Here is a 25800-nt window from a genome sequence, read left to right as displayed (position 1 = left end):
TTAGCCTGAAAAACAGTAAAATCTACACAAAGTTTTATTGCAGTCATACAAGGGATACATCAAGGGTCAAATACAACAAATACTATGATGCAATTTTACATTTATTAAACTACAGTTCAAAGCACAAATTTACACATTCTAAATACACTAAACGTCTAATGAAGTCACACTGGTCTCCCACTGACATTTGATATATCTGGGCGAAAGACAATAACTTTACAAGACTTTTCTAACAGGAATCCTTAGTATAAAAACTGTGTACTTGTATGTAAACTGTTGAAGAACCCAAGTGATGGGTTTCCATCTCCACTAAGTCATCCATTTTGTTGCATATTTAAACGCTCAGGGGTTGAATGAACTTGATTTTGAAATTTGGATGCCATTATCTAACCCTCCCACCCCCCAGTGAATTGTAGCTGTAGCTTGTTTTGCCTGGTCCCCATTAGCTATTACTATTTTTTCAAGTTTTGAAGAGAATGAATTGAGTTCAAGATTGTTCCATTTCTTCCACACTGGAATGTTGACCAGACAAACTACAGACTTGCAACTGCAGGTCTAAATGAAGCGTTAATGCCTGTTTAAGCTGCAGTGGAAAAGCGGTCTTCTGGGCTCAGCTGAATGCAAGAAGGCACAAAGAAGAAGTTCTTCATCAATGTGTCTGCAGCTATTCCAGCGTCTTGCATCTCATCCCTGCAGCAGAAAAGGAGCAGAGTCGTTGTAAGGAGTTTTCAGGTACAGTTCAACATCAGAAACCAGCCTTGAATATGGACAGCAGCTGCTGCCCGCTGCCCCCGGACAGGTTAACCTCAGTCTCGGTGGAAGGCAGAACGTGCTGTGCAGGCACCGCAAGGCTGCGGCTCTGCCAGCAGAAGCGCAGGGCCCTGGCTGCCTCCGTGCCAGAACGGGCTTCCCTGCTCCCACCGCCACCACAGCAGCGCCACCGCCCTCCCTGCCCGCAGCTGCAGTGCGATGCAGCACGCATGCTGCAGCTGCTGGCATCAGGAAAGCTCAAAGGCCGATGTCAAACAGTAAAAGGCTTTACAACTGCCGCTAAACTCGCTGTCGACATTAGGTATTTTGCTTTCCTTTGTCAGCCTTACAGCAAAGTGGGCATTTTGTCACAGCTCTCAGTTTAGTTGTTAAGTCAGACAGTAATAAAAAAACCCACACCCACAAAAGGCAGTCTTGCACTCAGTTGCATCTTCCCATATTTGCCATCACATACTATTTACATTTGGCTGTAAGTGTACGCTCTTGAAGTGAAAACAGTCTTGCCACTATCAACAGGGGCTTCCTTACCAGTCACTGAAAGACATCATGTAGTAAATCAGTGGCCTCTGATAGTCGTTAAAGGTAGACTGTTCACCTAAGGTACCAGAACCCATATTATCAAAGATCAGCCAATCTCCAACGCTCAGCTCAGGCAGAAGACAGTTTTCCACAATTTGATCGAGCTCATCACAGGATGGACCCCAAAGGCTGCTTGCAAACAGAGGCTCATCTTCCTTGTATTTCTGTATGGAAATGATCCAGGTAATTCAGGCTTCAGTTTATTGAATAAGAAAATCTTCAAATACACATAAGGATAATTTTATAAATAATTATATACATACAAAGTATTTAATATATTTAAAAAATAAGGATAATAAAGACTATCTCTGAAGAACATAAAAGGACTCACCTTGTGAACCTCTGGGATAGTATTCAGTTTCTCAGACAATTTACTTGCAAAAGAACCGTAAACACCATCATTTATGTAATATGTGAATACTGGTTCATCATCATTCCTGGTTTGCTCCACTGGAAGTAAAAAAGAAGTTGTCTTGCATGCATTTTTTTGTCATAAGGAGTCCTTCTGCAATCTAACTTAAGTCAGTGCTTTCTCCTGACAGGGGGGGTTCCATATATACTGGAATGGGAGAATTACGAGCAGAGCAATCTGTATGAGACCAGATTATAAATTCAGTTGTAACATTAAGCATGAGGCTTAATTAAATTAATACTTTCAGTAATAATCACTCTTAAGCATGTAAATCCTATTTCTACTTTAGCAGAGAAGCAGCTTGCTCTACGATTACATTTTTCTACATTCTTCTAATACAGAGCCATCTAACACACCTTCTGTCAGGTGCCCGATAAAGGTTTAACCATTGAGAAGCCAAACCTAGTAAGGAACCAAGAGGTGCCACCTAAATGTAACAAAGCAAGCAAGATGGACAGGTAACATGGTCAGAACCCAGAAGGTGGATGACAGTGCAAGCATAAAGGGAATGTATTAAAATATATGCTGAGACAAACTAGTCTGTCCTGACTAAACACAGGCAGTTATCTCTGATTTTTAGATGTTATGAATCAGTAAATATGACCCTTACCTCCAGAAGGAAGTTTATCACACTCGACAGTTTTCTTTGCGATGATGTTAACTGCTAGTGTAAATGCAGATGAAACATAGTAACATCCCGGCTCCGCAATCACATTAACACCAGTTTCCTTGGGAAAGTAGACATCCAGCAATGGCCTGATGACGTGATTAACCTAGCAAATTGAATACAGAATCAAAACCAATGGAACTCAGCTTATGTGCACATCAGACACACACACACTTTCAGTCAGCAACAGTTCTAGTAAGCACACCAAAAGCTTCCTCTGTTCCTCTGTCCCCTGACAAGTGCCCTTCCCAGAGGTCCAACACTTACAGAAGCGTTTCAGAAAACGGGTCCCTCTGCTGAACAGCAAAGCTTGAGTACCACACAGCCCCTCCTCCCAACCAAAGTTCAAGCAGTGGTACACTCCAGACCGCACAAGGAATTTCAAAGTTTGGCCAGCACAACAGATAATGTAAAATTATTAATGCATCCAGAAAAACAAACAAGGAAAGGGCCTATTTGGAATCAGTTCTGAATACTGTTGTATTAGAAACAGAATGAACTATTGAATACTGATGCTCAAATCTTAAGCCAGATATTAGAAGATTGTCAAGTGTTTTGGACACGTAACAGAACTAAGAAAGAAAAGCCCTGACTGCTGTTAGTAACTTTTCACTGAATCACCTTCACCATCCTACATTCAAGGAGTTTGTCTTAAAGACCACGTAACAGCGTAAACAGGTTATTCTGTTTGATGTGCCACTGCATACTAAAGATCCCATTTTAAGCCAGATCAAGGGCTGCCTAATGCAAAGATAAAGCAAGACCTTTACTCTTCAGTTCCACAGCAAAGCACCAGAAACTTTCACACAGTACCAGTATGGTTTATGATCCAACGCACGCTAAGCAACCCTGACCCAAACCACACAACAAATTAACCACTTGGACAACAACAGTCATCGGCTAAAACCACTTAAGTACTGCTGTTCAGGTGGCTTAGGACAGTAATTGAATCTGTGACATGCTGAAGTCAGCATTCACCCAATATGAACAGGATTAAAAAGAAATAATTATCTCCTCCAAGGACTGATTAGACTATCCATGATAAAGAATAAAAAACCAAATTATTTAGATCTGACGAATTACACTTAACATGGAATTTAGAATAGGTTTCAGCTATCAATGTCAGTTGCAGCTTGAAGGTTAAACACTTTAACTTCCTAAATCAAAATTAAGAGTTTCAATGCGCAATACATCGCATACCTCTTCCAGCTGAAGTTCTGAACCAGTGAAGCCCCCACCGATATCCAACATGTTCATCTTAAAGCCAAATTCTTCCTGAAAATGCATAGGCAGGAAGTAAGTACATGGACAACTGTAACTGTAAAAATATTTTTTGTTGCTCCTTACTGTGGTTGTTTTCTATGTACTTATACTTTTGAGCATATTTAGCAGAGTACGTTTAGTGATGGAGTAACACCATTGTAGAAGCTTGTACAGCTCCATAAAACCTAGCAGTAATAGCATTGGCATGTCACTAGAGGCTGGTTACACAATTCTCCAGTCCCACAGCAACATCAACTCCTATCTTGTGGCATTTGTCATATTCCGACAACATTTGCTGAACCAGGGCTGCATTCTGATAAAAGAAAGTTTTAGGAATTTACAAATAAGTATAGTGCAAGTCTTTTGCATAATGCTTACGTGGCAAGACTGCTACAATGAGTCCACACAAAGATCAGCAAGAACTTCAGTTCTGTTGCCCTCTATGTGCTACCAGTCACAGCTAATGCGCTAGCTGCAGTAATAACAGTAAGAAGACTTGCAGTCTTCTCCATTCAGTTCATAGGCTTCTCACTTACAGGAAGACAGATGTTCAGAGAAGGGATTTTTGAATTTTGCAATGAGAAATACACATAGAACATGCAAGACTCACAAGAGTCATCTGAAGCATCGAACAAATTCATTTATCTTTGTCCAAATTTGGACATCCCTCCCCTGCAATGTCACCTTTATTTCTTATGATGCTTAGTTATTAATCTCCGAGATCACATGCACCAAATTAGTGGTTATGTCACAATAAATGCCAGCATAAAAATGCTTAATATTTTAATATAGTTTAAAAGAATCAACTGTGTATTTTCAGGACTGAGATTTGATTTTCAAATAGCCTTTGCAAAAAGCGGGAAACTAATTTTTTATTTCAAAATAGCATACAAGGCTAGTGTCTGTCAGTGGGACAGTACTCATTAACCTTTGTCCACCATTAGAATTATAAAGTTTGTTTTACCTCTGCCACACGTTTCACAATTAAGTATTTAGTCCCTTACTCAAAGTTCAACTTCCTACATTGAAATGTTTTGTAACAGAATGGATCCTCTACTGTAGCAACTGCATATATGTGTGTGTGTGTATCTACTTACAGCCATGTCAAACACACACCGAGCATCAGATATAGCATGAATGTACGTTTGCAGTTCCTTGCAAGAGCCTGAAACATGAAATCTGAAAGAAAGAAACACACAGTTAATGCGATGCACTGAACTGTGCAGCTTTCAGACCAAGCAAACTGTTTCACCATCTAAACCAGCAGTGGAAGCAGCTCATTCCCAAGCGGCTCAAGACAAGCGTGCATGGTAATACAGTAACTGTGCAAAGAATAAGCTTAGAAGATTGCTTTCTGTTCCACTGGATTTGTACTTGAGGCCTGTCTTGCTCTTAATGCTAAGAATGTCCTACAATATTCTCATCTATAAGAAATAACAGCAGATTTACTGAACCTTTCAGTCTTCTCTATCAAAGTGGTTAAAATGTGTTCTTCAGAGGGTGCCAGTGAGAGGTGCGACCAGCTGCCACCTCTTCACCCCAGGCCAGGCCCTAGTTTCACAGCAAGGCCACACGGGCTGGTGAGCAGGCCATCAGAAGCAGAGAAGTACTGATGCCTCCCACAAGCTCCTGAATATCCCCTTCTGGTTCCTCATACAAAAGGTTTAAGTACTGGCAGTAACCGAGGTGTAAAACAAGCACCAACAGTCCCAGGGGCTTCCTAAAGACAAGTATGGTCTGATGGTTCTGGACAGATCATACACAGCCCCATGTGAGCCACGAGGCGCTCTACTCCAAGCCTACTCCTCTAAGGAATGCCATTTTGAGGCAAGAGTCAGTTTTTCAAATTACTTCCATGAATCCACATGTGGATTTTTAGAATTCTTTTTTTTAATAAAGAAAATGCACAAAAGCCATGTGATTTTTGTTAAGGTTAGTTTAGACATTATCTAAAAGGTACATTTTCTCAGTAGTATCATCTGATTTTTAAATACATTTGTCATTTGTAATGATTATAGTACATTTGTGCTTTAACATCAGTTTCAAACAGGTTTATATCAAAACAACTGTGGTTTAAATGCTCACAATCTGGCTTCCATTTTTAATACTTTTTTACTGTCGCGATGATCCACCCTCTTTTACTTGTTTGGTTGCTTTCTTAAAACATTCATGAGCATGTGATGCATTAGTAGCTGAAGGCAGGCAGAACAAAGACTTGTGTATGCATTTTTCCTCCATGTAGTAAATTGTGTCAAACTTCAAATAAAATACCACAGATAATTTGAAAGCTCTCAGAACACAGGGATTCGTTCCTGCCATCTGCAAGTCAAAAAACTTACCTGAGTATTTTGTCTTGATATGATCAAGCAGTGACACAGGACCTAACTTAGAAAATCCAACCCCATGCTCATCTTGTTCAAAGCCTGTCCAAACAATTCCATGCTATATTAGCACTTATCTGTCATGCCATTTATTGCTAGAAAAATACAAATCAAGATCCCACAGAAGTTCAAGAGTACAGCTAGAAAATGTGAGAGTCTTCTAAACTTCGCTTTTATGCTGACAGAAGGATTTCTGACACCCAATTTCAGATTGCTTTGATGTCTGTCACAGTTACTTTGTTTCATACTGGTTTTTGCTTGTATATTAGCGCTTTGCTTCCAAGCAAAAACTCACCATCCAAAAGTTTGGTGTGTTTGGGTTTTTTTTTTAACCCCTGTAAAGTAGTGCTGAGGGGGAAAGAAAATTCTTTTGTATTCTACATCTTGAGTACATCATACAAGAATCTGCTCAGCCAGCAGAGAACAATGAAGTTACTCACTTGACACCAACTATTTGGACTCCCAACTCCTTAGCACATTCCATGAGGTGCCTACAGTTCTTCAGGGTAGTGCCAAACTTCATATTCATCTCCTCATCAGCACTAATGTCTTCTGTGGCAATGTGCAGTAAGAGCCTAAGAGAAGGGGAAGATGATTGGGGCAGTTGGTTTACATCATCAGCACATGTGAGGCCTGAAGACTGTCAGAAGTGTGTTGATTATGTTGTCAGTACTCCAGCTCCATCGACGGATGAGTCAAGTGAACCTAATAAAAACAATCCTGTACAGAGAAAAAACTAGCAATTAGGGGCTAAAACATGGAGCCAACAAGGACAAGGGATTTCGAAATGCAGCAACTAAGACTCTTTTGTAGCAGCAAGAGTCTGCTGAGTGCTGTAATAAAAGAGAATGTTACCTTCTAATAAAGTATACTTCCCCATAAAACCATTAAGACTGTAATATGCTTTTCCCATCTCTGTACTCCTTTCTAGCCAGGAGGAGAGTGGGGAGATTCCCCTTCAGTCAACCATGTATCAGACTTAGCTAAACTCGGCATCTGGAGAACACCAGGCTGACACACTGAGGGCACACCATGGCCACAGCCTTCCGCCTCTCCTCCTGGCTGAGCACATACATGGACTGGGCGTGTCAGTCCATTCCCCACCCCTTCTTCCAGGGCACCTGCGGAGCACAGAGGCAACAAGTGCCACCTCTTTCAGTCTTATGCAGCAAAGCAGCTTTTTGCTCTCCCCGGTCAAAGCCCTGTCCTGGGTAGGTGTGGCAAACTGCAGTGCCAGTGTTGACAGTTTTCTACATTAAAGCAACGCTTGAGCAACAAAGGCATGTTGACACCAAAACCTCTCACAAATCCAAAGTGCTGTCCGCTGATAAAGCCAATCCTTGCCTCTGTCACAATAAAGATCAATTAATTCGCCATGTGGTAAATTAAATGGAAGTTGCGTCATGACACGTATACAGACTACACAGAGCACGTTACAGTTAACCAAGATGGAGAGCATATACAAGTGGTAGAAGTTCTGCACCTGAAGTGAAATAGTTCAAGACACACAACAAGCAAAACTTACCCTAGGCCAACATGTATTTTGTAGTGGCTAATAGCTACTGTGACTTCTAAAAGCCCTTTCCAAATGTCTCGTGTTTAAAATGCTTTTTGTAAAGAGTAAAAAAAAAAAATCTTAAGTTCTCACACAAGTTGCCCAGCAATTCTTGTTAATTTTAATTTACAACACTTGATCTTGAGAAACTGACTAGCCTCTCATCTCCTGCTCCTCCACTAGCACAGACAGTTCTGTTCAAAAAATCTGTAGTCAAACAATATTCTGTACAGCATTTGGAAAAAGTGCTAGATAAAAAAAATTGTCAACAGTTAAACTATTATGTGAAAAATTTTCAAATTCATAATACTACGGTTTATAACTTCACTTAAAGATCAGACAAAATCATTTCTTAAAGACATCAATGTTAAAGTTTATTGATAATTTTTATGACAGCATTATAAGTCAGTCAAGATGTATTTCTAGGGCAAACCACCGAAGTGTAATTCCAGTTTCTAGAAATCTAGTAGGATTCTTCCTCCTGGGTTTCAGCCAGTCAGAGCAGAGCTAGAGGATGATGTGTGTGTTTGGGGTTTTTTGTTTATTTTTAAGGAAGCACTGATACTCATAACATTAACCTGGGAGACCAGCAACCTTAGCAGTTAAACTTTGCCTGGAAAAATCCAAAGGTATAAAGTGTAAGAGTAAGAACTCCTTTGACATCTCTCCTCTTTCTTAAAAAATTTGCAGTCATTCAAGTTACTAAGACTTCCAAAGGCAGAAACATCAATTATAAAAAGAGACCTACCCGTTACTGAGTTCAGTGCAGAAAGTTACAAGAATTTCAGAAAATGAGAAGGAGAATTACAGTTTTTTAAGTAGGATTTCCTCAGCCAAAGCATAGCTAGCTTCATCTACAAGATGACAACCTAGCTGTAACAACTACACATAGGAAGAACAAGGCTATATAAAGGGTTTGAGTTTCTGAAACTACACCAAGGAAGAGAAAGAAGGAAACTCATAGTTGTCACTTCAGCATCAAAGTTTTAATGACCTGAATGGGATAATTTTAATAAAACAACCAAACAAATCTCTACCCAGCAAGAGAGTTGATGATCAGGTTTCTAGAAAATTTAGACAGAAAAATCACAGTTCTTTTGTTGAAACCAAGTTTCTTGTCCTTGGTAAACAGGAACTTTTTCAAATATTAGATTATGAGATCCTTGAAAAGTACTAAAGAGTTTATGTTGTTTTTCTCTAGCTCATTAGACTCCTTCATTCTGCCTCCTCGCTTTACAGTTTCTCTGGCTCAACAAAAATCTGCATCCTAACTTCTCTTGCTGTGGATGTTACCATAGACAACATCATCTAGAAGCAGCTGTTAAACTCAAGGAAATCAATACAAAAACTAACAAAGCACTAAAACTACCACCAATAAACTGGTAAAACACTAATGACATAAGAGGCAGCTTTAGCATTGCTAAGGCTCTCCAGCATGCAAAGCACTGACAGGCTTCCATGAGGATGAAGTGTAGGCACTAGCAACAGCAATATTAACTCTTGAGGCAGTCTAAAAAAAGAGAAAGAATAACCAGGTAGGATGAGCAGAGTCTCCAGATACTGAACTTGGTAGAATCTGCCCAGTTCTGCAACTACGGCCATAGTTTTGGGAGAAGACATGACACTTTCATAAGGACTGTCTAAGAACCAAGGGCCTTGTCAAGGATGTCAGGAATTCAGTTTCTCAATGTGCTCCGATGACATTTGTGGGAAGCTATACCTCACTAATCACTGGAAAGCACTGTAAAATTTCCTTTAGTCTGACTCCAGATTTCTTAAAGGTATGGCCCACAGCCAAAGTATTCATACGCAAGGGACGTGATGCTTAATGACGCGAGCACCTGTCAGTTCAAAAGAGACCACAATACATTGGCAGCAATAAAATTCTCGTATTTAAGAACCAGAACATCAGCTTTGATCACTTCTCTACAAAAAGCTTCTGGGCCAATACTGAAGTGACTAAAAATAGAAACTGGAGTCAAAACGTCTCACTGTTTTAATAGTGGGGAAATACCTGCAGGCATATTAAACAGACCTGCAGAGCATGCCCAGACCCTAGATGGGACCCAACGCACATGGCTCCTGGGCAGATAGTCTCAGCCCTGACTTTAGCTGAAGCCACTAATATCCAAACAAAACACCCTGAAATAACGTACTGAAGCCACAACAGAGCAGTAGAAAGATGTACTTGCAGATGATGAAGTGCCAGACTTCTGAAGTTTAATCACTGAAACCTTTACACGAAGATTACCCTACGAAATCAAAATGTAAGATTTCTCCTGAAACAACGGCTGAGGAAGCCAAGACCCAGTAAGGAAAGAGTTGCAAGAAAGCTACCTTCAAAAGAGACAAAGGGAAGAGAAAAATAGATACAAGTGAATTGTATTAAAGTAGTCATGTACCTTGCTTGAAACCTGAACAACCCAGAACACAGGCAAAATTAAGATTTCCACCACATAAACACCAAAACCATAATTTTGACACTTACTTAGCGTTTGGATGGTTACGTGCAATTTTCTTCAGCTCAATATCACTGTCACAAGTCATGATGTTTATCCCAGTTTTCGCTGCATACTTTATCTGAGAAGCTTGCTTGCAAGGATTTGTATATATAATGTTTTCAGGAGAAATGCCCAGGTCTTGTACCAATGCCATTTCAGACTGAAAAACAGGAGCATACCAGAGTTTGACATAATCTAGTGCGCAGTCTTTAATAAATTTTTATTACATGTACTCCAGTAGTGTACAAAATAGTCAAATACACTAAAGCAAAAACTAGCCACTGTGCCTAGGGTAGAAATACAGATTTTCAACAGTCAGTTACATAGGAGTTCACAATTTAAATCATATTATTTATAACCATGGCACTTAACACCAGAAAGCCGATTTTAAAACAGCAGACAGATAGAAGAAAATAAGGCATACAGATACACAGAAAACAAGAAACTTACTTTACTGGAACATGCGAATCCAACGCCAAGGGTTCCCAGAATTTCGAGTACACCTGGAGTAGAATTGCATCTTACAGGATAAAACGGTTTTATTGGTGCCATCACGTTCCGCCATTGTATGTTCTTCTTTACAAGCTTTCCAAGATCACCAACATAAAATGCTCTTTTTTCAGCCTAAAAAAAAAAGGAAAAATAGGAAAATAAAATGTCTGAAATTGTGGGTTCGCTGTCAAAGCATAAACAACCCATGAAACAAAGTCTTAAAGAATTATGTACTTTTTTCATCCTGCTATTAACTTTTAGGTTTGACTTTGACCAATCCTCTTGTTTTTACTTTCACCTAGCAATCTGATCTAGTTTAAAAAAATCAAAGGGAATACCTACCACTCCAGAGATTTTATGAATGCTATTTAGACAATATTCTGGGATTCCTGAACAAAAGATACTACTTAAATGCCAAATGCTGATTTTATCTAAAAATACAGAATAGGTTACAAATCTCTTCCAACTTTTTATTTTCAGAAGTGTGCAACTTGTTGGAGAAAGAAAATCCACTGGGACGAAAGCTTCTACAGTCTCAACATAATTCACAGCTTATTATATAAGGAACAAAATGTAATATACTACCATTATTTTAACACCTAGCTAATAGCTCATTTTACTGAAAATTTGTTTGATAGTATTTAAATTCAGGAAGTAAAATTTGAGACTTCTCCACATCTTGTGAAGCACAAAGTTCACAAGAATTTTAAGAACTAAACTCAGTGTATTAAGGTTGCACTGTCCAGTACATAATCTTTAAGAAAATGCACAGACAGTTTTCCGGAAACTTTTAACAGCCGCCCCCCCCTCCCCTTCCCCGCCCTTGTGCATCTGTTACCATAGCCTCTCTCAGTATCAAGTCATGATGTGGATGTACTGGATCAAAACCCAAACAGATCATTGTGTATTTGTTTATAGTGAGCACTCAGTAAAATTCCTGTAAATACATGGCCTACTGTATATCAATTAAAGACCACCACAAAATATATGACCAATCTGAATTAAGACTGTACATCAAACTTAACTCTAGCATTTGACTTTCGCAGATATGAAACTATGCTGTGGCTTATTGTATACAATGTCTTTATTTCTGTTTAAAAAACACAAATAGAAATTCCATCGGGTGGAAGCATACTGACCCCCTGTACGGGTCACCAGCAGGAATGGGATCTGGAGCTTTAGATCCATGGCACAGGCCTCTACCCCTTGAGCTAAAGAAGTAAATGAAAGCAGCAGGAGGCAGCTATCCTCTGTGAGCCAGCCAGTGGTTGGAGACATGACATGTTGCCAGTAGTTTACCTATTTATTTGCTAGACAGAAAAAGAATATTAGGAATCAGGATTTGGGAATCCTACACCTGAGTTCAGAAGGCCATGGGTATTTAGCTATTTGCTGTACTATAGTTGAGCACTTGCATTTGAACATGAGTTCTGATAAACCAAGGGAAAAGTAAACAACTCTGGTATGGCATATTAAGGACACAGGATTTGCTTAATGAAACTTCACCTGTCTTTTTTAAAGCTCTTTCTTTCTACAACCTTGTCTCTGAAACAAAGGCTACAACATCATTCTGCCTCCTAAGAAGTGAGTGAAGCCTTATTCAATAAAACTATTATTGTACACACAATTATTTAAGTTTCTTTCCAGTAGATTGCTCAACCTCAATAGCTTTTAGACCAGTTTATTATCTCAAAAGAAGAAAAGGTAGCACCTCACAATAGGCTCGTACCCGTGTTTCCAATGGAGAGAAGGGTAACGGAAAGGTGTATAACCATACAACCACGACTGACCGCAGAAATTTTAAACATGGCTTTAAACTGGCTCAGCATACACAGTTGTCTAACTTTAGCATATTTTTAGGGAAACAGCAAAAAAATGCTTGTAACTCAGTGATATCCACTTGCCCAATTTCAGGTTCCTGGTCTAAACCCCATTGATAATAAGATCTCCTCAAACCATGAGATGGGAACCTGCATTTCATTATGCCAGCAAGACTACTTTCCTGCTAGCCACACTGAGGGAGGTAACAATTGTTGCCCAAATTCCCCCAACAGAATTCAGCCCCAGGCAAACAAACAGCAAAAACAGAATTAGAACAGGAAACTACTTTATAAGGCAAGCTTTAGCCAACTGTTCCTCTGTTGCTGTCAGCTCATCAGTGCTAAGTACCTTGACTTAGTTTGAAGACTCAGAGAACTAAACCAGAAAATTTGGAAAACTTATGAAACTTACATGAGTATGTTCATAAATACAGTTGTCAATAACATCTGCAAGAGTTGCTCCTTCATCCAACAGGCCAATGGAGTAATTTGCATCCTCAAGAAATCCTTTCATCTCAGCCGTATTCCACAAAGCCGACAGTCATAAACCAAGAAACACAAGGGATGGGCTTCCAAGCCTTATATCCGGGTCCTTAAATTATGCAACAAACTGTACAAAGAAACATAAATCAATGGGAAGAGAGGCACAAAGCATCCTATGCCACTATTTAAACATTAGAGAGCTTTCTACATCTGATATATTACAAACAGTAACACGCACTCTACAAAAAATCAAGTATTTTTCGCTCTGTCCACCCTCCATTTGCCAGGGATGAGGACAGGGCAATTCTGCTGAAGCCAAGAAAAAAAAAAAACAGCAGCTGTGTACATTAAATCTGATGCTAACTTAAAGATAAGTAAGAAACCACTTATGCAAGGCTGTTCTTGAGAAGCACCCCAGACTGTGTGAACACTGATCTGTGTTGAGCTTATGCAAACTATGAAAATACCACAAGTGTGGCATACTTGTACACGCACCTCAGCTCAGCTATCTTAAGTACAGCCTCTTAAGTGACATTAGTGTTCAAGTATGCAACTGGAAGACTAATACATTTCTGAATTTATTAAAGAAAACTTGTAGTTTATTAAGTGTTAGCACTGATATTCGTTAGATTAACATATTTGTGTCGACACATTGGGTTTTGTTTAGATGCTAGTTTATAACCATTGCCTTCACACCTTGTATTTACTAGACATCTATTTTGTTGCTTTGTTCATAAAATTACCTACAACACTTGAAGCCACTAGCTAGAAGTAGTTTTAAAAATGACAGTTAATCTCAGTAAGTGTAACTGGTATTAAAAAAAATTAACAGTTCTAGCCCAGCTTGATTTGTATCTTGTTTATCCTCAAACCTTCACTGCAAATTAAATGCAATTTATAAGCAATGTTTTCCAAAAGACAACCTGAATCAACAAGGTCCCAAGACAGAAAATATTGTTAAATACACAGTCTTCGAATATGGATTAAATAGTCAGAAACTCAAGTGTAAAAAATTTGTAGACAGCAGAGAACTACTAACAGCTGATTATATACCTTCATCAGCCTTACTTGATGAACACAACAATTTGCAGTTTGCACTCTAATAGAGTTTTAGGTCTTGTTTAAAACCAATTTATTACTTATGACTTTATAGCAACTGACTGACCCGACTTTTTTTGTTTCAGCTGTCATCTTTATGACTAACACAAGACTGATTAAAGCCAGCCAGCTAGCTAACTAGATTCCATCCTTACATGAACACCCAAGACTTTTTTTAGATTTCTCAACAGAAGCTGCATAGTCTTTCTAAAAAATGATGGTTGTCTTCTAAAGCCACCTGTATTTGGCCTTAAAATGACAACATGGCTTTCCTAGTTAAAAGTGTTGATAGAAACCAGAAACATTACAGCTGAAGGTAAAAATGCTTCACTAAGACTAAAAGCCAAGATCATGTTTCTTCCACCACCTCCCTATTTACAACATAAGTTTGGTTAACATTGTTAGTAATATGAACAAAGTTACTTTTGCTCAAGCTAATACCAAGACAAAAAAGCAGCAGTTGCTCCTGCTCATCCCTACACCCAATAATAGGGAAAAGAGCCAGCAGAGTTGTGTGTGCTTTCTGCGTAACTCAAGCATGCCACCTATGTTTCTCAAGAGAAGCATTTACTGCCAGGTGAATTTAACTCAGTGGCAGCAACAATTTTCAGTTATATTCAGAAGCTGAATGATACAGACAAGTACGCTGGGTAAGAACATACTTGTCTCACACGTACAGTGAGTCTCATGCTTACTGAAGTGAATTCTGAAGATCCAAAACGATCATTAAAGAGCAAGATAAATCTTTACATCAATGTGATAATCAAGTAAATTACAATTGTGGTAGACACTGTAATAACCAGGAAAAATGTCTTCAGTCACCTTTAAGTTTGTGAGTAACAGCTAAAACTCCTTAAAAATTAACACCAAAGAGACAAGCTTGTGAATTAAGTCTGACTTAGAATCAGTGAAACAAATGTGAACACCACAGTCATGTTTATTTAGCTACTGTCACCCTCTGAACAGGAACTTCATCAGAATCTTGATTTGCTAGCTGATTAGCACAAAGTCCTCAACACGTTCACCTCCATAAAACATCCGTGATTTCCAGGAGCAGAGTACCAAAAAGGTTTGATTTTTTTTTTTCCTGGAAAGAAAAGCTAGGATCAGCACTTCACCGAAAATTTGATATGGTTCTGGAGTATTCAAAAAGTGAAGATCAAAAGAAGAGAAAAGCTAACAGCAGAGATGAATTCTTTTAGCTTAATTTCTTTATACTATGACTTAAATGCCCTAATGTTTACCTAAGTTTTAAAGTACTTTATGTATCCTCAGGAACTTGCTGGTTGTGTAATAAACACATTAAACTACTTCTACAATCATAGCTCTTCTGTTGTCTTCTTGCAAGAAAAATAACACCCAAAGAGAGGAATAAGTAAACAACCATGCTGAACACATGCAATAGCAAAATGATTTCCAATTTCAGCAGATTATTCAAACATAGCAGATTTATTAACCACTCAAAAACCACAAGTGTTTTTTAATCCTTTTGTGACACAAAGGACAAATATGTTTTATGCTTCATCCAAATCTGTAACATCTTCCAGGACACAGCTAATCTGTTCTAGGACTTCAGAAAAGTTCAACAAAACTCAGTGACAGCCTTGACACTAGCTGTACAGGAAAAGCTTCCATGATTCCAGTTCCTCCTTCCCCCTCCCCACTCACATCCGACCAGTAAATACTGCAAGTACCTGCAACTGAACGCACACGAGAAGCGACTGGGCTGGCAGAAGCCTCACATCTGAGCTTCCTTTTATTGCTTATTCAAGTTGGACAAATTCTGTGTTTCTGATCACAAGCTCACAATTCACCGACATATTGCACAAACCTGGTAAAAAGCCTGGAGGCAAAACTAAAGCTTTGCAGGATTTATTGTATATACAAGGGTACTACACTTAGCTACATTTTAAAGTTCTGGTGTGGGTGGGTTTGTTTTTGTTTTTTTTTTTTAAACTACAAGCCACTTTCTACACTCCAAAGCATGCAGATGGTCAAGAGTCCCTTCCACTGAATGAACGCTCACCTCCAACCTGCCCTGCTGAGAGATCTCGGTACACCCAGTGGAAGCCCTCAAGGCACCGAATGGATTTTTAGACTCGAACACACACACCCCCTCCCCCCAGGTAATCGCTTGGGTCCCATATTTCAAATACAAAAACTCTGTCTAAACAACAGCTAGCTTTTTTCTTAGAGTCTTTGGTGTTCATCTGAGTTACATGGAAGTAGATTTAAGCTAATTTTGTAGTACTCTTAAAAGAAAGGTTTTTTCATAGTTAATGACTGCAGTTTCTGTAGGTTTCAGAGAAAGATGGTGGAGAAGAATACTTTCCTCCAAAATATGCCCTTTTATTTTTGGGGAGATCCTGTGGGGAGGAAGTGGAGAACTGGTTTAAATAAAGCATGGGGGGGAGGCCTTTTTACCACTAACTCCCCGAAAACAGCAGCAACAAAAAGAACACTTTTCTGGTAAGTTAGTGGAGTAAGTCAAAGTAAAGACTTAAGTCTAAGACTTTAAGAAAAATCTGTGTTTGAGAGCAGAAATAATTCTGCTTCAGATGAGTGGGTTGCTCCATAAAAGGTAAGGATTTGTGTGTTTTACTCAACTGACCATATCAACTTTGAACACCAGCAAGGATTAATCAGGCAGAGCTTTCTGATAGCTTCGATGAAGGTCACTTCCTAAAACAGACTGTTGTGTTTTGTGGCTTGTTCGTCCAAAAGCATCTTATGCTCAAGCAACAGGGACAAAAAGGAATCCATGCTAGTACAAACTTAACACAACAGCATCTTGTATTACTAGTGACATACTACCAGCACTGCTACAGCACCATCACAAAACAGTGCACACCTGAGAAAAGTTTCTTTAAGGGGTTAATACCTGCAGCGGGATTTGGGATTGTGCTATAACCTTACTCTGTTCTGACTGGCCCCCCTCCTGAGGGGGGAGGAGAATCAGTGACAGAATTCATGAAAGACCAAAAGCATACACACAGAAGGAAATCAAGAGGATGGTTTAAGACTTCTGTGTCTGTAAGATGAGTCAGAAATCATTACAGCACGGAGTTCCGTCCCTGCTGGAAGTGCTGACTTGCTGCAAGTCATGATTTGACAGATTTCGTATGGTAACACCACCCATTTTACCACCTGAAATGTTAGTCTGCACAATGCTCCAGGACATATATTTTAGGGCAAACAAAAGCTGTCAAGTAGTATGAGACTTCTACATAGGCATGCAATTGCTTTCTTTGAAGTAAGTATTACATCCTCAGGCTCTTTAGGGTTTAACACAATGACTTCCCAGATGAAGAACTTTAAGATAAAAGTTTACATATTTAAACACTGCAATTAGTGCTGACATCTGGAATAGAAGAAAATTAAAATGCTCTGAAAAGTGACTAACCAAACACACGCTTGTCATATGCAAGCATCCATAACAAACAAATTCCCAATTTTTTTTTCTTTATGTTGTCAGAACTACATATTTTTTGGCTTAAAGAACGTTGGTTCTTTCATTAAAAACTTCCTCTGCACAGAACAAAGTCTCTGCAAACTGATCAGACTCCCAATAATGCCCTTCAACTACATGTCTTAAGCCAAATAAATATTTATGAGATTAACAATTATGCTGATGGCAAAATCACAAAGAGGTAAAATACATTCATCACACATTCCTTACAATACTGGTCCTTCAGGGGTAGCAGATCAAAAAAGTAGAGCATTTTGTCACTAACATTGGCAACTAAGTACAGAACAGGTATACTAGAAAAGCAGAAAGACAAGTCCTCTGTTTGCAGTGCAGGAAACGCCTATTTATAATGGGAGTATCTTTCAAAAAAAATATCCCAAGATGCTGTTTCACCAGCTTATATACTTATCATTCGATTAACTGCACGCGGCAACCAACCAGCTGGTGGAAGTGTTGAAGCAGGTGTCACTGCTCACAACGGCAGTGGACATTGTGCATTACCCAAGTTGCCTCCCAGTACAAATCCGCCGAGGGTCACAGCAGAGTACCTGTACAGCTGAGGTTAGTTGCATTCCCTCAGGCGTATTCCACGCAGTTAAACGTGCAATGTAACAAGAGAATCTCTGCTAAAGCAAGCAAAGGCAGTACACATACTGAAAAAATAACACCCATCTGACACCTTCTATAGGAACCATGCTTTCAAGAACCTCCTTCTGTTTTCTTGAAGACTGAATATATTATTCAAAGCTATTAAGTTAGCAAAGCTTACAAAAATTGCAGTCTTGTCAGTGCACATACACTTTTGTAGTACCATACCAGCACTTTCCTTCCTGACAGTTCAATCAGTTACTTCCCTATCCCATCCTCTCACTTTCTTAGTCAACATCAGTATTTGCCTCCCCACTGCCCCCTAGCCCTCTAAACTCACAGCCCTCCCGTTCTCTGATGGCCATCCAGCCCCATTTAGACAAAGCCAAGAGCTTTAAAGGCTAGCCAGTTCAGATAACTATGCTTCCACTTGGCATAGACAGGGCTCGTTAACAGATCAGATTTCCATCGCTAATTCCCTCCATTTCCGATCAACCAGATCTGGAAATAAATAGAACAGACCTTAAAAGGAGCAAGACTTCAGGCCACAGTTGCCAGACTGCTCAGAAGTCAGACCTTGAAGAGCAAGACAGAACTAAATCCCAAGTTCTTCCTTAGCCGGTGTAACACAAGGACAAAAGTGGGAGGAAGATAATTATAAAAACGAAGCAAGTTTCATAGGAATGTAAGCACACCTTCAGACAGAAGACTGAGTTCCACTGGAACATAATATTAATAGTTATATTTAAAAGCCCAACTGACCTTTTTCTCATTAAATCACTTTGCAAGTCGAGCAGGATTCAAACTACCCATTAACTGGCTAACTTACATCTTAGCCATGTTTGAGGCCATTACTCATGCTTCAGCACACCAGAACAGGCACAGATCTACCAGCAAACACCTGCAGACTACTGCTACCCATGTCACCACTACATTCAATACTGAACTACTTACATTTGTGTACACTTTATTATTACTGAACACACAATAGATCCAAGCTCAAAACAAACATACAGATCATCTGAACATTCAGCTACAAAGACAGGAAATCAGGTGGCATTTGCACTCTAGGACAAGCTATACTTTGCACTATTTGCCACAGCACACCAGTCTACCAGTTTGAGAAAGAAGAGTCCATGAAGACACCAGAACAACCTTCTCAAAGAAAAAAAACCAAACACTTTGGTCAAAGCCAAAATTTCTTCACAGCAGTTTCAGAAATTTAAATGCATTTATAGTACCTTAAGATTTTCAACTTCATTCACTCCCTCCTCCTAACAATTCTTCTGCCTTTGCTGTCTTTTTACTACTTTATTCCTGTTGAAGTGCAAAATGTCACTCAAGAGCTCTACCTACATACAAGAGCGAGCCAAAACTCAGAAACTGAACAAGAGAAAATTCTCGGATCTTTTCCTGCTAAAAAGATCACGTGACACCTATAACAGTGATATTCAGAGAATTTTCAGCATTAACTGTATTCACTTGAATAGAGCAGTCTACACAGAAGCAGATATATGCAGTTAATTCAGCAAGTTTCAAAAAAAACAAAGAGAACCTAATCTCTCGAGATAAAGCCAAAAATCATGACAAACCAAGCTCACCCTGTGCCTTCCTTATTGCAGTATTATCAAAGAACGGGTCATCTACATTAAGTACCTTATTCGGGACATGCTAACAAAACTGGCATTTGGACTCTTCGTGGTCTTTAAAAAGCACCTGGCTGTTCGATGCACTTACTACTCTCATTCTCAAGTTTGCATTAAGAAGCATTACATAATTTACAGTACTAAGCCAAACAAAAATGCCTTCAGCTAGACAGGAGAAAAGTAACACTGTATAAAATCAGCTTAACTCAGATATCACAAATGCATTTAAAGCTACTGTGAAAACCACATAAAGCTACTGTTTTATGTTAACAGGATAACCACACACATTCCCAAATTTTCTGTGGTCCTTAACAGCAGCTATGCACATTCATTTTAGGTTATCATAGGTTTTGTTTTCCTTTGATAACTATTTGCCTGTTAAAATTGTAAAGGCATTTATAATCAGTACATGGTTTCCATCTGACACAGAATTCCACATTCTACTGTAACTCAACTACAACTATTTGTGGAAGTGGATACTAATTAGCAAATAATGGAGACAGGCATTTGGGAAGGCACACCCTTCATGATCAGCATTAGCTACTGTTTACAATAGCAAATTTTAACTAGTTCAGTATAAAATACCCTAAGAAATCACACAGTACTCATCAAATCATGATTTGATATTAACAGTCATACAGTGCCAATTCACGACTTCAGAATTACCATTGAGACACTGGATTTAGAACATTTTAGGATTTCTGCAGCCAAAAGCACTAATTCAGAAAAGAATCTATTTACCAAGTTTACTCACACATGTTTAAATCCCTCAGAAATTCATCAGGTAACTCTGAGAAAAGTATTAGGTGAGTACAATTTGTCAAGACAGTTATCTTGCTTGTCGAAAAGCCATGCTGTTTGTGTCTCTGGAAGTGCTTATCCTCCTGCATATAGATGCAGAGAGAAGGAAGATACTTACATGGACAAGTTAGGAGATGGAACCCTACTATCATCAGCTAGGTTCCCAAGGTGGCTCAGCGTTGAAGTCGAACTGTTCTCTATAAAGCACTTCTCCTAAGCCCTCTGGATAGTTGTAAACTTGATCAGAGATTTTGCCCTGTGGGAGAAAATGCATACAAAAATAAACTTCATAGCCAGAACAAAACAAAAGCTTTACCTTAAAACATTTAACAAATGCCTTTTCAGTAGTGCTTTTAAGAAGGCTTGCAACACCCCACCATGAAAGTGTATAATCATGCAAAATGCCCAGCTTTCAACAGTGAATGTAAACTGAGCCAGATCAACACACTGCTAAAACATATTTATTAGGCACACGAAACTGCTTGTTTGTACTTATCTTTCATAGTCTGAACTGAAGACTTTCAAAACTAAAGGAAAATAGCTCTACATGGTCCTGCTTTCACGTAGTATGCCTTAATATTGGGCTACCCTCCCCAGAAGTGTTTTTAACCATGTAACCACTGTGATCCTTTCCCTCCCCACTCCCTTTCTATTTTAGAATTCCCTTGCCATGTTCTTTCTTCCTCTGCTGTGAATGAACATGGCATGTGGGTGAAAAATAGTGCTTTATATAGTGAAACTGAACACCATACAGACAAATTCAGAGATGAGCAAGACGGTAAAAAGAAACTTATGCTTGCCTTCAGGAATGGGGAAACTTTTCAGCTGGCCCTTAAACGCTATTGCACACAACAACAAAGCAGCATGTTAAATTACAATGCTAGCTTACTCAAATTAAGGTAAAACAATCACACAAAACAGTACAATGAACACAGAAAGCAGTCAAGGAAACATTAACCAGCCCTGCTGAGAAGTTATTCCTTCTAAAAGGAACTGTCATTTCCACGGCATTAAATACAGTACAGAACTGGTCATGTATAAACCCAACATACAACAAAGTTTCCACAAATTCACTGTGGTCTATGGCATGAAACCCCAAATGTAACAACCTATTGTAAAAATAAATCTTTGCTGCTCTCATTATTTAAATGAGACTACACGTGCTGACTACAAAAACCTGGCTTCTGGGAATCACATAACCCAAATAATCACCTTTTCAACTGCCTTACAGTTAAGCAAACTGCTGAAGTATATTTTCTCACTTATTCTTACTACTAGAAAACTAAACTAGTACCCCTGTAAAGTACTGCATTACAGAGCGTACGCAACTTGAGGGTAACCATTTCACAGCAACTCCACAGAGCAATCTCTTCAGCTTTAACCATGTAAATAAGTATTTGTTAGCATACAACATCAGAAATAAACCTCAGTGCTTCAAAATTAATTGAGATATTATGGAATTTTGCCAGCTAGAGTTAATGTATATGCAGTCTATTTAACCCTACCCCTTTCTTCCACCAAAGCAAGAAACCAGTAACATTCAGTTCTCACAAGTATGCACTCAACAGCTTTAAAACCTGGCAACATTTTCCTTTTGTAGAATTAACTAGTAGCTCCACTATTTTCTAGTGTTCTGATTATACTCAGGAATTCATACAGATTTCCCAATGATTATGAATTAAAATTACTTTCCCGGCAAAAAAAGTCACTGAAAACAGGTGCTTCTAGGGAGAGTGTATGACCTTTAGTGCAAAACTTAGAAAGCCATGCTTCAGACAAGTATCACCTGCAATACTGTTCCAATAAATATGCTCACACATCCCAAGGAGAAAGTGTGCAGTCAAAGTTCCCATAGAGCTGGAACAAAACCAGATCATTTTCTGTAGCAATAGTCAACTATGAGCTGTACTGAGTTCTAATTGCCCCTCAGAACTTCTTTTCAATGAGAATTATTTATCTGAAGGATCCACACAGATGTGTAGAAAACAGTCTGACTGCCCACTTTTGTGCAGGTTTGCTGATACTAGATATTCAGGGAGGAAAACAGTATGATTTGAGCCTTTCAAATCACAGTAATTCTACTCTGCTTTCACCAGCACAAAGAGTTAGTTTGCTGTGCTGTGGCAGAGCAGAACTACCATTTCAAGCAAAAGTGTATTAGATGTCCATAACCCATATAAGCAAACCCAGTTTTAGAAAAATTGAACATGTGATCAGCCACAATGAACTGTTCATTTTTTAAGTATCTAAAAATAGGTAGAAAAGCATTCTTTGCTAAACAGCGAGCTCTGAGTTGCAGGAATAACTGACAAGGCAGCTTTGCCTTTTACTACTCAAGTGGCACCTATATGCATGTATTTCTATACTGTCTGCTAGTATACTGTACTAGCAGGTGCCTCCGAAGTTTGACTGCAGCTCAACTTCATACTTGAACGGTAACACTCATCTGAGGAACAAAATAACCCCGGAGTCATCCACAGTGCATAGCTTTGCCACAACTGCATCCCCGCAGCAAGCCCTATGACTACTAGCAGGCCAGCCAGGGCCAGGCCCTTTCCAGCTCCCCACATCTGATACAGACAGGCCTACAAAACCGGGCACAAATTCATTTTCCTCAAAAAAAATCATCAACTGCATCTCTCCATTTCTCAAGAGATCCTTTAGTGACCTGAGCCAAAATATTCATGAACCAAACCCTACAAATCCAGCAATACTATGACCTCACATACTTACACTAACTGACAGACTTGGAGGCACCAAAGTTACTCTAGTCCACTAAAAAACCCAGCTATTCTTCTGCTACAATAGGCCTTTTCCAGATGAGGGCCAGGGCGTGTGGCAAGGCAGTCCCCTGGGGGAGAGCAGGTCCTGAAGGGAGCACAGGTCCCTGAGGAATTTTCCCCATCAACTCCACTCTTGCTCCTGCGCTACATCACCAGCATTTTGAACTGAAATTTGCCATTATACCCAAATTAGTCCATTACACAACGAAGTCTCCCTTTCAGGAAGGGATGGTCTTAATTCCCTTCCAGAGCACTCCCTCTCTCCTTTAATTGGAGAGATGGAATAATTTCCAGACCACGCAGCCCTGTGTTGCAGCGAACATGCACCTGCAGCAGCAGCCTTCCGGCACAGAGCGCAGCGAGAGGCAGGAGCCACTTGCCCAGGGGCAGGCTGCAATGCTGGAAGGCAGTTAGCCTGCCTCTTGCCTCCAGCAAACTGTCTCCACGGGAGAAACATTCCCACCGCTGCCCACCACCGCACACCACCCTTCCCCTCCCAAAGTCTTGGAAAGACCCCTCCTTTCTGGGGTTTAACAGCCTTTGGCAGGAGGGACAGGGGCAGCAGGCCAGCTGGCTGCTGGCGTGGGGGGGAGCTCACCACAGCCTGAAGCACACGGGGAGGGGGCTGCCGTGTCGCGAGCATCAGCCACGGCAGCAGCAGCATTGTTCACACGGTGACAGGAAGGAAAGAACTAGACTGGACCAGTCCAGACTGGAACAAACCCCTCCTACCATCACCATTATTCACAACACCCACCTCCCCCCCAGCACCGCTGCCTCCTGCATTTATCCAGGGAAGAATAGCAGGCAAGTGCAGTATCCTCAGAGCCAAATATCCAGCAGCTGGGGTGGAGGCAGAAGAAGTGGGGCAGCACTCCCCCACCCCCCCAACCCACCACCAGGCAGGAGACCCAGCCACGCATGTGGGCTGGGAGGGTAGGCAGCTCTAACCTGCTTTATTGGGCGCCACACAGCGTTTTCGCTCAGGACAGCTATATTCAACTGGGACTACACCATCAAATCCTGCTCGGTCACCGGAGACTGCTGCAGAGGTCTGAAACGCAGCGCTTCTCCTGCCTACTGGCACGCGTCGGCTGTGCAGGATTTTGCACTGCAGGAGATGCACTTCAGAAAGGCTCGAAAAATTTAAGCTCACTTGCTTCCCTCTTCACCACAACCAGGGTCCCCCCAGCACAGACACGCATCTTCTTGGGCTCTGCACCAGCTCAGGCCGGTGAGTGGAAGAGATCCGCAGTGCTGTCTAGCAAGGAGCCATATCCGCAGCCTCCTCGGCCATGCCAGCTGCCCCACGTTCCTGTGTTTGCACCATCCCCCTTACACACACACGAGCCCCCCGCTCCCACACCAGACTGCCAGCCCCCCTACAACCAGTAACAGGCACCACTGCTGACCTCTCACCGCTACAACCAGTAACGGGCAGCTCTGCTGACCTCTCACCAAACTGGGAACAGCGAGCACACGCACACTCAGGACACTCTGACATCCAGGTGCACACGCTTTACACACACACTCCCAGCCAGCAGCCACACAGTGACTGGTCCCTCTTCCCTGTACCTTCCAAAAGCCACCAGCACAGCAGCAGCCGACTGGACCACAAGTACTGGTGGACGCAGCCAAGCCAAGGAGGCTGTGGGTCAACCAAGAGACTTCCAGAAGGGCTGGCAGCGCCAGACCCGCTACTGCCACGCCAACAGACTGACCGAGAGGGCAAAAACGCACGTCCTTGAGATGACCAGCAAACATCCTGGCGAAGGAAGGAGACCGCTAACAGGAGGTGAGGGCCCCACGTCCCACATCCCGGAGGAACCCCCCGGGCCCCTCTGTGTGAAGGCGACATGCCCCGTCACCCCAGCGCTTGTCACGGGAAGCGTCACTCGCGCCATGCCCTGACAACAACTCGAGCAGCGCCCTGACAGCTCAGCTGCCGCCCCGCTCCTCGGCGTGCCTGCCCCGTCCACCGGCCCACGGGCGCAGCTCAGGTGAGCGGGAAGAGGAGCCCGGATGGATGGCGGCGGTTACAGCAGCGCAATATGGCCTCTGAGAAGTGGCAGAGAGCGGGGACGCCGTGCCACCAGCTCTTCCCCGGCCTCCCCGCTCCCCCGCCAGCCGGGCCGGCCCCCCCGGGACCGAGGGGAAGGGATCCACCGGACCCCCGCGGCAATCCGAGCCCGGGCGGCTGCCACGGGGCGGGGGGACGGGGGCCGAGGAGCACCCCCTCCCTGCGGGGTCCAGGCGGGGACGCCCCCCGCCCCCTCCCCGGGAAGGGCACGCTGAGAGGCAGCAGCGCCCGGCGGGGACGGGTCTCCCGCCGCGGGGCATTGCCCCGGCCGCTGAGGGGAAGGCACCGCGCAGCCCCCTCCTCCGCGGGAAGCCGCCATGTTGGGGCGGCCGCCGAGCCCCGCTCCCCGCGGCGCTGCCGGCCCCGCCGCCCTCCCGCCACCGGCGGGGTCGGGAGGGAAGCGGGGAGGGC

General features: G+C 41.4%; 1 protein-coding gene across 2 annotated transcripts in view; it reads right to left on the bottom strand.

Moving 5' to 3' along the window:
• Positions 1-21: 21 nt before the first annotated feature.
• The window catches only part of AZIN1 (antizyme inhibitor 1), a 26645-nt gene continuing 866 nt past the window's right edge, over positions 22-25800 (bottom strand). Inside the window, exons 2-12 of one of the 2 annotated variants that reach the window (XM_075415765.1) lie at positions 20645-20782; positions 12854-13051; positions 10580-10753; positions 10117-10289; positions 6514-6648; positions 4790-4871; positions 3630-3704; positions 2373-2535; positions 1682-1800; positions 1300-1514; positions 22-690 (exon numbers count right to left, since the gene is read on the bottom strand). In XM_075415765.1, coding sequence (XP_075271880.1) covers positions 579-690; positions 1300-1514; positions 1682-1800; positions 2373-2535; positions 3630-3704; positions 4790-4871; positions 6514-6648; positions 10117-10289; positions 10580-10753; positions 12854-12955 — 1350 coding nt within the window. In that variant the 5' untranslated portion in view covers positions 12956-13051; positions 20645-20782 and the 3' untranslated portion in view covers positions 22-578. Of the gene's footprint in view, positions 691-1299; positions 1515-1681; positions 1801-2372; positions 2536-3629; positions 3705-4789; positions 4872-6513; positions 6649-10116; positions 10290-10579; positions 10754-11760; positions 11901-12853; positions 13052-20644; positions 20783-25800 lie in introns of those variants that run through there. The other variant, XM_075415766.1, reaches the window with a different exon arrangement.

The sequence above is a fragment of the Opisthocomus hoazin genome, chromosome 3 (genome assembly GCF_030867145.1).
Source record: "Opisthocomus hoazin isolate bOpiHoa1 chromosome 3, bOpiHoa1.hap1, whole genome shotgun sequence".
Taxonomy (NCBI): domain Eukaryota; kingdom Metazoa; phylum Chordata; class Aves; order Opisthocomiformes; family Opisthocomidae; genus Opisthocomus; species Opisthocomus hoazin.
Note: the sequence above shows the minus strand (reverse complement) of the source record. Positions and strands in the feature narration are given on the sequence as shown.